The following is a 12,208-nucleotide window of genomic DNA, read 5'->3' as shown; positions in this document are numbered from 1 at the left end:
CTCCCTGGTTTAATTCAGAGCTGCGTTCCTTGAAGCACAATGTTTTTGTCTACACACCAAGAGGAATCCTACCTAATCTGGAGGGACAGTCTATTGTTGTATAACAAAACCCTTTGCAGAGTTAGAGCAGCATATGTTTCATAATTAATAGTGGAGAACAAAAATAATTTTGGATTTCTCTTTAGTACAGTTGCCAAACTTACAGAGTCACGGCTCCGTTGATCCATCCATTCCCTTAGCTCTTAGCAGTAATGATTTTATGGGATTCTTCATAAATAAAATTGATTCCATTAAAAATAAAATAATAGGCATCCTCCCAAACATGATTACCTCGTCCTCAGTAAGTGAGGCAGCATTGGAGGAATCTTTAGAACCTGCGCAGTGTCTGAACTGTTTAGAAGCAGTAGAGCTTTCTGACCCATCTAAAATTTTAGCTTCATCTAAACCTTCTACCTGTATGTTAGACCCAATCCCAACCAAGTTGTTTAAAGAGATATTCCCTCTGATCAGTGGTCCTATTTTAGACATGATTAATCTATCCTTAGTAAATGGATATGTACCACAGGCTTTTAAAGTAGCTGTTATTAAACCTTTACTTAAGAAACCTTCTCTTGATCAAGATTAGTTAGTAAACTACAGACCTATATCTAATCTTCTTTTCTTATCTAAAATTCTTGAGAAAGTATTTGCTAATCAACTTTGTGAACATTTACAAAGTAATGACCTACTTGAGGAGTTTTAGTCAGGCTTTAGAGCTCATCATAGCACTGAAACAGCTCTGGTGAAGGTCACTAATGATATTCTCATGGCCTCAGATAATGGACTTGTGTCTGTACTTGTCTTGTTAGATCTTAGTGCTGCATTTGATACAGTTGATCACAATATTCTCCTACAAAGACTTGAACATACTGTAGGGATTAAGGGGAAAGCATTGGGCTGGTTTAAATCTGATCTGTCGGACATATTCCAGTTTGTTCATGTTAATAATAAATCTTCCTCAAACTCTAGGGTCACCTGTGGAGTACCACAGGGCTCAGTCCTTGGATCAATTCTCTTTACTATATATATGCTTCCGATTGGATAATTATCAGACAGCATGGGATTAATTTCCACTGTTATGCTGATGACACTCAGCTATATTTATCCATAAATCCTGATGAATCCAATCAGTTACTTCGACTGCAGTCATGTCTTGATGACATTAAAAGCTGGATGACTTTAAATTTCCTGCACTTAAATTCTGACAAGACAGAAGTTGTAATCTTTGGACCAGTCCTCAAAAAATAAACTTTTTAATCAGTCACTTAATCTGGATGGCATTAACTTGGCCTCTGGTAATAAAGTAAAAAATCTTGGTGTTATTTTTGACCAAGACATGTCATTTAAATCCCATATTAAACAGGTTTCCAGAGTTTCCTTTTTTCACCTCCGCAATATCGGCAAAATTAGAAACATTCTGTCCAGGAGTGATGCTGAAAAACTGGTCCATGCATTTGTTACTTCAAGGCTGGACTATTGTAATTCTTTACTATCAGGAAGTCCACAAAATGCAGTTCAAAGTCTTCAGCTGATCCAAAATACTGCAGCAAGAGTTTTGATGAAAATCAACAAGAGGGATCATATTTCTTCTGTTTTAGCTTCCTTTCATTGGCTTCCTGTTGAATCAAGAATATAATTTAAAGTTCTTCTTCTAAGGTATAAAGCCCTTAATCAAGCTCCATCATATATCAGAGCTCTGATTACCCCGTATGTTCCTAACAGAGCACTTCGCTCTCAGACTGCAGGTCTGCTGGTGGTTCCTAGAGTCTCTAAAAGTAGAATGGGAGGCAGATCCTTTAGCTATCAGGCTCCTCTCCTGTGGAACCAACTCCCAGTTTTGGTCCGTGAGGCAGACACCCCGTCTACTTTTAAGACTAATCTTAAAACTTTCCTTTTTGACAAAGCTTATAGTTAGAGTGGCTCATACCCTGAGCTATCTCTATAGTTGTGCTGTGATAGGCCTAGGCTGCTGGAGGACATCAGGGTCTAATTTTCTCACTCTATTGATTTCTACTGTTCTTCAGTCTACTGTTCTCCAGTTTTGCATTGTATTACATTGAAATGACTGTCGTCATTTCAGCTTTTAACTTTTTGCTCTCTCTCTTTCTCTTCATAGTAGGTACACCTGGTCTGGCGTTCTGTTAACTGTGACATCATCCAGAGAAGACGGCTCACCCGCTACTACCATCTAATGTAGAACAGATTACTAGATCAATGTGTGCTTCTGTGCTTTTTTGTCTCTCTTGTTGTGCCTCTGCTCTGTCTTCTGTAACCCCAGTCGGTCGAGGCAGATGACCGTTCATAGTGAGCCCGGTTCTCCTGGAGGTTTTTCATTCCCGCTAATGGGTGTTTTTTTCTTTCCACTGTCGCTTCATGCTTTCTCAGTATGAGGGATTGCTGCAAAGCCATGTACAATGCAGATGACTCTCCCCGTAGCTCTACGCTTCTCCAGGAGTGAATGCTGCTTGTCGGGACTTTGAAGCAATAAACTGGTTTCCTTATATAGGAAATTTTTGACCAATCTGTATAATATGATTGATTTGACTTTGTAAAGTGCCTCGAGATGACATGTTTCATGAATTGGCGCTATATAAATAAAATTGAATTGAATATGACTTCAATATGGAAACAATGGGAGGATGAGTTAGTAAACTGGAGCTCACCAAAGAAATCTGAGCCTCTTTCTTAATTGCGTAATTAGAAAGAGTAATTATGGGCCGCAATAATTACTCGATATATGAGCTTCTATATGGCCTTCCTAAAGTGAGACCAGCAAAGTCTAACACTGACCCTGTTAGTGATCAATGCTTTCACATGTTTTGGTCTTGCTCAAAATGAAACAACTTCATTCAAAAGTCCTTCAGAGGTTCTACAAAGACCTACAGAGCTCTCTGCCATCATATCTCTATTAGGGATCTCAACCACCAGGCAAAGCACATGATAATCTCTGCAGCACTCCTAGCCAGGCAGCAAATACTCCTCAGGTGGAAAGAGAAACTGCCCCAACCTTTACGATGTGGATCTATGACCTCCTGCACCTTGTAACGCTGGAGAAGATCCTTCATTCCACAAGACCTTTACTGGTCCATACAGAGAAATGACCTCCAACTGATGCTGAGCCCAGGAGGACCACTGACTCCACCTCTTTTCCAGTGTCAATGTAATTAGACGAGACAATTTTTATTTATTTATGTAAGTTTTTTTATTTTTTTGTCATGTTAATCTTAATTCTATGTTTGATGCAGTTTCTCTGTAAGTCGATGCCGGCTGAACAGGAAGAGGAAGACGTCACAACATCTGAACACTGCATGGAACAAACCGCACCAGAACACGCAGCCCACCGTTCTGGGACGTTCCCTCAGCCTCAGGGTTCTGATGGTTCTCATCATTATTTTCAGGGGTGGACGGTGAGAACCGGCACCACAGACCAGTGCCATTCAGAGGGAAACCGGGCCTGCCAGCTGCATCAGAGCAACTAGGAGCTCCATGTTCTATGCTGCTGCACCACTGACCCAAACTCCACCCAGTTCTTGGCAGAGCTGGACCGGAACCAGGAGGGGAAGTGTTAAGTGTAGAAACATTATAGAACCTAAACCCCAACACCCCATTCCAGAACCAGAGAAGAACATATCAGATCTCAGATAGCTCAACTTTTCAGCCCAAAAAGCATGGAGAGGAGTTCTGCAGATAGAACCCGGTTCCACAAACAGAACATCAATCTGTCGCCTGAACCGGATCCAGCAGACAGAACCTGGTTGAGGAGAACAGAACCAGTGGAGTGTTTGGGTTCTTACACAGCCTGTTCGTCCAGCTCCATGCCGATCCGCTCCGACATGTTCTTCAGAACCCCGATGGTTCCGGACACCAGCTCCAACTGTTCGTCCTGTTTCTCTGCAATAAGCTGAAACAAACAGAAAGCAGACGGTGAAGGGCGGATCCGGCCCGGCCGTCGGGTTCTGGTGCTGCTCAGGTGTCCAGATACCTGTTGCTGCAGCTGCTGCCCGCCGATGAACTGAGAGTTGGCGCTCTGCAGCTGGCGGTCCAGTGGGGTGTATTTATCAGCACCAGGCTGCCAGATTGGACCCTGAGTGTCACTGAGCAGAACCTGAAGATCCAAACAAAGCATTGGATTCCAGAATCAGAACCCCTGCAGCTCCACTATCACCTTCATCAGGAAGTGATTCAACCAATCAGAGAGCAGCTGATTGGCCAGCGTTTATGATGGCAGCTGCACAGGTGAGAGCAGGTACCTGTTGGTTGAGTCTGTCAGGACCAGCAGCTGCTGGACTCAACATCTGTTCTTTCATTTCCTGTGACACACAGAGGATCGGATCAGCACCGAAACAGAACCTCATTCAGCACAACCTTAGCGGCCCGGATCGGTCCAGAGGAGCTGGTTCCTGTGGACCTGTGGCGTCCAGAGTCAGTCCTGAAGGCTGGTGACCAGCATGTTTCAGCTGTGCTGGAGCAGGAAACGATCCAGAACATGCAGAACATGCAGGAGAGCGGGCCTGGAGGGCTGGACATGCCTGCTGTGGAGGTTTACCTTGACAGTGCGCCGGGTGGAGATGATGAAGGCTTTCCTCTTCGTCAGTTCAGCCGCATCTAAGTTGAACTTCTTTGGGTTTGACTCCACGATGCCTTCAGGAACCGTCAAGAAAAACTGGAAATGTTTCAGGGTTTCCTCTACCTGTAATTGATCGTGGTGCACCGGCAAAATAAAAGCAGCCACAGGTTTTTTTTTTTATCTGTGTTAAAACAATGTAAAGCATATGGGATATAAATATACATATTTAAAACCTATTTTTGTACACTTATATTAACTATAATCAGAGTTTGGAATGAATTTATATGTCATGAAATGTTAAAATTTACTTTATTTTGAAAACAACACCCGCTCCTTCCTGTCTGAAGCTACCCTGCTGCTGCTCTCAGGAGGGAAGGGAGACTAGAGTCCACTGTAACCACCTTAGTCACTATATTAACTTTTCACACCCGTCTAGTAGGGCTGGACGATAATTCAATAACAATAAATATTGATGATAGAAAATAAGGGTCAATAAAAAGTTTAATAGAATAACAGTTTTCCTTCTTATGCATTAAGAAGGAAATACTACAGATTAATACTAGTTATTACATCCTCCCAGCCAATCACAACGCAAACCCAGGAACCAAGCTCCACCCCTTCAAAGAGTTCAGAGCACATGTTCTTTTTTCATTTTTAAAAACTTGTGGTTTTGGTAAAAAGTTGATTGAATAAAGGGTTGAGTTTGAATTCAGTCTTTGTGTCTGTATCTAAAAATGGGTTGCTAAGCAACAGCATAAAATGGCCAGGGCTGCACTTAAAATATATGTTTTGAATTTGTTGATAATAATCTGTATCAATCAATATGATTTCTGTTTTATCGATATGCTATTTTTCTACGTCGTCCAACCCTACTCTCTAGTGACCTTTATTTTAATTGACTAACGCTTCAGCTGCTTCATCCCTCAGCGCTGTCTCACAGGCACAGACATGCTGCAGCTGCAGTGACTTTAAAGCGACACCATGACAGTAATGCTTCCAACTAAAATATGTACATATATTTCAGGATGTGGCACATCCCTGGGAACAATCTCTGGATCTGAAATATAGCAATAAAAACCATAGCTTTTTGAAAAACGCAGTCATGGCACAACTTACCCCGCACTGGGGGTAAGTTGTGCCTTTGGAGACAATACCCTTGGGTAAATTGTGTAATTGATTATTAAAGTAAAAAAGGATATTTTGAAACTGTGATTCCATATAAAGATCAGAGATTCTGTCCAAAATTACTAATTTAAGGTTAATTTAAAGTTATATTATCAATAGCCAATTTCTACAAGCCTCATGTCCCACAAGAGCACCTCAATGGACAGTTTTCTTAAAGGGACATAAATTGTTTCTTCCTTTCTCACATTTAAACTATTAGACTGTTGTCTATATAAAGGTGAAAAGGAATGCTTTGGTCTGAATTTCACTCCACAGCTCCAGCGCACCGTCACAGCAGCTAAAGAGACGGAGAGAGGGATTTGTGTATTCATACGGATAGAGACGGGAGTCACCGGCTCCCTGTCTGCAGCGCAGCGGGAGCAGGTCTATTTATAACTAGTTGCTTAGTTGTTGCCCAAATAAGAGACTTCACAGTCAAAACAAGCCCAACAAACCGCTTCCTGCGACTCACAAGACGTTGCTTATAACAAGCAGACTTTTAACACTTCTATAGGGGAGTGGTGGCCTAGTGGTTAGAGCACAGAGCTTCAATCCCAGAGGTTCTGAGTTCAACTCCCACAAGCTGTCATTCTGGGTCCCTGAGCAAGACCCTTAACCCCCGATTGCTCCTCAGGCGCCACACAGTGGCAGCCCACTGCTCCCCAAGGGGATGGGTTAAGATACAGAAGTGAATTTCTCCATTGTGAGATCAATAAAGTTCAATTATTTATTATTATTGATGCTAATGGCCGCACATCGGCCTGCCATAAAGCTGGCTCCCAGAGGCCTGCCCATCACAGCAGGGGGCACAGCACCACAACAAAGCTAACTGCCTTTATCACATCTTCTTCTTTGCCTGTGAGCCTCATGACAAGACCAGACACTGGACTAAAGTATCCGTCTGTACTGAAACCAGCCTTGTGGTTTTCTCAGCTGCTGCAGGAAAGCTGAGTACGCTGCAGCCTGCAGAGAACGAACACAGCCACGCCAGAAAGGCAGAGACCACGCTGCGACCCCCGTCACAGAGTTCAGACCACCGGAGCCGTGTAAACGCATCCCAGGCCGGGTTTCACAAGAAGTCTCCCCCCTGCGCTTGCTCACCGCCTCGCCAAAGAACCAGTTTATGCTGCCACTGCTTCCTACTGGATGGCCAAAGTCAACCAAACAGACACAAGAGCAGAGGTCTGGCAGAGAAACTACAGGGAGAGGATTAATCATTTAAAGGTTTTCACTGTGGTTTTAAAGCTTGCCTGAGCTAACATGCTAGCCCTGCTAGCATTCTGGAAACAAAGTTTGCTGATGTGTTTGAGTGAGATTTTACTGTTATAACGAACTTTATTTCCATAAGGTTTTATACACCGATGGGACATTAATGTTTGTGTTGTCGGCCCGCTTGTTATGACCAAATAGAACGCAAAATCTTAAATCAGGCCCAAATGTTGGCTAGCATTACTGTTATTAGCCTCCCGAGTAACTTACGGCTACCAACGCAACTATGGTTAATTTTAAACATGTTTGTTGGTTTCGTCCACTATCATTAGCTAATGATAGAAGCGTTAGCACATCATTAATTGGCAAGATTAATGTAGATTTAACTGTTTGTGTAACTTTAGGGTTACCTAGCAACCTAATGACGTCCGCTACAGCGTCTAGCTTTTCATTTGCATTGTGAACGAGTTGAAACACATACCAAATGTTCTGAATTAGTTGAGCTAATTTAACTTCATTCCACATTCTTTGGGGCGACAGTGGCGCAGAGGTCCTGCAATTAGCGGGTTGCCAGTTCGATCCGCCACTCTGACTGTCTCTGTCGTTGTGTCCTTGGGCAAGACACTTCACCCGCATTGCCTGCTGGCGGTGGTCAGAGGTCCGGTGGCGCCGGTGTCTGGCAGCCTCACCTGTCAGCCTGCCCCAGGGCAGCTGTAGCTGCTAACATAGCTCACCACCGTCAGGGTGTGAATGACTGAACTGTAGAGTGAAGCGCTTTGGAGGTCGTCAGACTAGTTATAGCGCTATACAAGCCATTTACCATCCTTTAAGATGAACTTTGGTTAAGTCAGATCTGCAGTGAACCATGATTCACTGAATCATCCTGATGATGATGATGATCAACCATTTTATTTTGTCGTTTTCTTTTGTGTGTAAATAGTTCCTTAGCTTCTTTTTATATTCGTTTTGCTTAGTAGTTTTAGTTAAGTTTCACAGCCTAGTAGAGATGATTTATTGATGGAAATATAGTGTTAATTCAGATATACAGCATTATATAGTGATGTTCTCTGGATGTTCATTTTATTTCTGTTCATAAATTCTTGAACTTGAAGGGAAGTTGTCACTCCTTAATTCTACATGTGTGCAGAGTTTACTGTTAAAAGATCAGAGCTCGTATCATTCCTTTCAACTATTGTCCTGATATCAGCTGTTTGGGCTGATATTCACCTGACAATACCTAACAGACTGAGAGGTATTTATTAAACATTAAATAACTTAAAACAGTGTGTAATAGCACAACATTAGTATTAATATAGTTTGGTCTTCATGCGTAATGTGTGAAGAGAACACAGCATGTTCCTGGGACAAGAGGTGAAGGATACTGATGGTCTCATCAAGGTCCTCCAGGTCCCACTCAATGGAGCGGAGGCTGTTCCTCAGCTCATTGGTCGTCCAGTCTACTTCCTCTTTCGAGGCTCCGCCCCCTTCCTGCAGCAGCTCACTCCAGCGGTGATGGAGGCTCTGAGCGGCGTGCACCGCCTTCTCCACCTCCCTGAAAACACACACAGGAACCTCAGAGACGCTGCTAGTCTCTGAGGTTGCACGGTCCACATCTTCAGACTCGGGTTGAACAAAGGAAGATCAGAACCAGAACAGACCCAGATGAGAGCTGAAAAATTACCATAGGAACATAATAATAGTACCACCCTGCTTCCTCCAATTTGAGTCCACAACAGTGAGCCTGATCCAGCGTTTATTTAGAACCAAATCATTGGGAAGACACAGGAAATCCCCCTTCCCTCTGACCTGGTTCTGATCAGAACCCTGATGGTAATGAATAGGAAAGGAAGCGAGTTGATGCTGAATGAAGAAAGGAAGAACCAAGGGCAGCGGTGCTTGAAGCTACCATCATCTATCCACCAGAACCAGTCAGCCTTTACTATTTGCTCGGTTGGACTTTGGGTTTCTGAACATCTCTTCCCAGAACCTTTAATCTACCTCCACTGTTTGCTGTGTTTGTTTCCTTTGCTGGGCCTGAAGCTGCGCTACGGTCCAAAGACACAAATCTCCCACCGCCCTGATAGTCGGGTCCAGAACACGAGCAGAAAGGCTTTAAGCCCAGGTTAGCTTCCACCTGCTCAGCTATGGGTTAGTTAAAGCAGATAACCAGGTTAAACAGCCCTGACCGGTGTATTAGTAAACCCTGCAGGTTAGCTTTTACCTGCTCAGCTATCGGTCAGTTAAAGCAGATAACCAGGTTAACCAGTCCTGACCTGCCTGTTTGACCCTGTAGGTTAGCTTCTACCTGCTCAGCTATGGGTTAGTTAAAGCAATAACCAGGTTAAACAGCCCTGACCGGTCTGTTAGTAAACCCTGCAGGTTGGCTTCTACCTGCTCAGCTATGGGTTAGTTAAAGCAATAACCAGGTTAAACAGCCCTGACCGGTCTGTTAGTAAACCCTGCAGGTTGGCTTCTACCTGCTCAGCTATGGGTCAGTTAAAGCAGATAACCAGGTTAAACAGCCCTGAGCTGCCTGTTAGACCCTGCAGGTTAGCTTCTACCTGCTCAGCTATGGGTTAGTTAAAGCAGATAACCAGGTTAACCTGCCCTGACTGGTCTGTTAGTAAACCCTGCAGGTTAGCTTCTACCTGCTCAACTATGGGTTAGTTAAAGCAGATAACCAGGTTAAACAGCCCTGACCGGTCTGTTAGTAAACCCTGCAGGTTAGCTTCTACCTGCTCAGTTATGGGTTAGTTAAAGCAGATAACCAGGTTAACCTGCCCTGACTGGTCTGTTAGTAAACCCTGCAGGTTAGCTTCCACCTGCTCAGCTATGGGTTAGTTAAAGCAGATAACCAAGTTAAACAGCCCTGACCGGTGTATTAGTAAACCCTGCAGGTTAGCTTCCACCTGCTCAGCTATAGGTTAGTTAAAGCAGATAACCAGGTTAACCAGCCTCTCAGATCAGATCACGTGTTTCATTAGTTACAGCCATGACCCCACGTGATGTAACAGGATCATCTTTAACTGATTTTTGTCACGTGACCTGGTGGTTCGTTCACAGAGAACCGGGTCAGACTGGTCTCACTGATCCGGGTTCGGTTCGGTGCTAGCGGCTAGCTGCTGCTCTGACCCTTTAACGACGAAGAACGGGTCTTCCATGGACATGCTGGCGGTTCTGGTTCACTCCATCCCTCAGACTCTCCGGTCCGGATCCACTGATTCAGCTCGGTTCTGATTACGGCTCGGTTCCCGTCACCGAACTCGCAGCAGCTACCTGCGCTTTGTTTACATGTAGCAACGGAAACCAACGCAATGATGTCACTTCCGGGTAAACGTAGACGCGTCGTTGGGCGCGGGTTCGCACGTTAACGTCACCGCCATATTGCATGTGGCAGAAAGAAGTTAAGTTCTGTTGTAGTGAACGTGGATCAGAGAAGATGCCTCATTCCTGTGCTGCATGGAAATGTACCAAAAGCTGTGCAAGACAATTCTTTTTCAAGGTCTTTAGCTTGAATATAAAACGGACTATTGTTTTTATATATTGATGTGCATATATATATATATATATATATAATAAATAAGTATATGATTACTTAGAAGTATATAAGCATATATGTATGTATGTATGTATGTATGTATGTATGTATATAAAAGTCAACTGGTTAAATCTAAACATTGTGGTCTTATATTTTCATATAACGTGTCACATGTAAATCTTTTAAGTTCTGGTACAGTCACAGATTAGGAACAGACTTTTTGAAGGAGTATTAAAGAGATGTTACTAGTATGAGAAAAAAAGTCCTTGGACAATAAAGTAAAAAAAAATACAAAAGTGGTTTTATCAGGAGAAAAACGGCATATGAGAATCAAGAGGGGACATTTCCAGAATGTCCCCTCTTGACAGTTTGCAGAATTATTTCAGTCCTGGAGTAATAGGGCCAGGTTAGATTCTTATAATTATTTTTATTCTTTACAAGAATAAAGTCAGAAGAATGAAGCTAAAGGGATACGAAAATAAACTTGTAATATTACAAAAATAAAAATATTAAGAATATAAAGTGTCATGTTCACCTTTATGTGTTTGGCCCACATGCAGAAAACACTCAGGGAAAACAGTTCAGATCACAAGAGATTGTATGTGTCTTATTGTGTGTCAGTGTGTGTGTGTGTGTGTGATAGAGACAGGAGCTGAGAGGGGAGATGAATCTCTCTACTTCTCCGGTTTGTCTGCGTTATAATTTGCACATTTATGAGATTTTTTCGTCTCGGCCTTGGCGGGAGCGACGAGAAAGCGTCAATAGCACTAAAGATTTTTAACCACAGTGAGATCATCATCATCATGTTATTAAAGACAAAAATAGGTCCATATTAAAGACAAACAAACAAATACATAAATAAGAAAAGAAATACTAAAGTAAAATTAGAAACCCTGCCCCACGGGTCTGATAAGTCATGTAAACAGGAAAAGGAAGAGGTGATAAAATGTCTGACTCCTTGTTCTGAAAGGAGACAATACCTTTATACATCAGCTGATGAGCGAACTAGGACAAAATCCTGACCATTGATCTGGGAACCCCTCTGTTATGTAGTTTTTAGAATAACTTCTTGTAATTTACTAACTTAAAGACTTTTAAATCATTAGTGAAACACAAAAAAATAGAATTGTATCTGTTATATAAATCTAAAATCTCCTTTAGAGCAGGAATCCACAAAGGCTTTCAGCACTTTTCAAGTTTTCTGGGAGTTTGTTCCAGGTCAGTGGAGCTTAAGAACTAAATGCTGCTAACCCTAACCCATGTTCTCTACGTTCTTAGTCTTAGTGAGGACTTCAGAACCGGGTCCATGTTCTCTATGTTCTTAGTCTTAGTGAGGATATCAGAACCGGGTCCATGTTCTCTACGTTCTTAGTCTTAGTGGAAGGACTTCAGAACCAGGTCCATGTTCTCTATGTTCTTAGTCTTAGTGGAAGGACTTCAGAACCAGGTCCATGTTCTCTATGTTCTTAGTCTTAGTGGAAGGACTTCAGAACCGGGTCCATGTTCTCTACGTTCTTAGTCTTAGTGAGGACTTCAGAACCGGGTCCATGTTCTCTACGTTCTTAGTCTTAGTGAGGACTTCAGAACCGGATCCATGTGCTCTACGTTCTTAGTCTTAGTGAAAGGACTTCAGAACCGGGTCCATGTTCTCTACGTTCTCAGTCTCAGTGAGGACTTCAGAACCGGGTCCA

The 12,208-nt window shown here is 42.8% G+C and overlaps 1 protein-coding gene across 1 annotated transcript in view; it reads right to left on the bottom strand.

The window, feature by feature from the left end:
* Positions 1-10,302, bottom strand: part of stx6 (syntaxin 6) — a 28,932-nt gene extending 18,630 nt beyond the window's left edge. The window contains exons 1-6 of the mRNA XM_036131776.1: positions 10,112-10,302; positions 8,362-8,531; positions 4,586-4,680; positions 4,290-4,349; positions 4,022-4,144; positions 3,834-3,940 (exon numbers count right to left, since the gene is read on the bottom strand). Coding sequence (XP_035987669.1) covers positions 3,834-3,940; positions 4,022-4,144; positions 4,290-4,349; positions 4,586-4,680; positions 8,362-8,531; positions 10,112-10,146 — 590 coding nt within the window. The 5' untranslated portion in view covers positions 10,147-10,302. The remainder of the gene's footprint in view (positions 1-3,833; positions 3,941-4,021; positions 4,145-4,289; positions 4,350-4,585; positions 4,681-8,361; positions 8,532-10,111) is intronic.
* Between the last annotated feature and the right edge of the window lie 1,906 nt (positions 10,303-12,208).

This window comes from Fundulus heteroclitus, unplaced genomic scaffold (assembly GCF_011125445.2).
Source record: "Fundulus heteroclitus isolate FHET01 unplaced genomic scaffold, MU-UCD_Fhet_4.1 scaffold_46, whole genome shotgun sequence".
Lineage (NCBI taxonomy): Eukaryota > Metazoa > Chordata > Actinopteri > Cyprinodontiformes > Fundulidae > Fundulus > Fundulus heteroclitus.
This window is presented reverse-complemented; position numbering and strand designations above follow the sequence as displayed.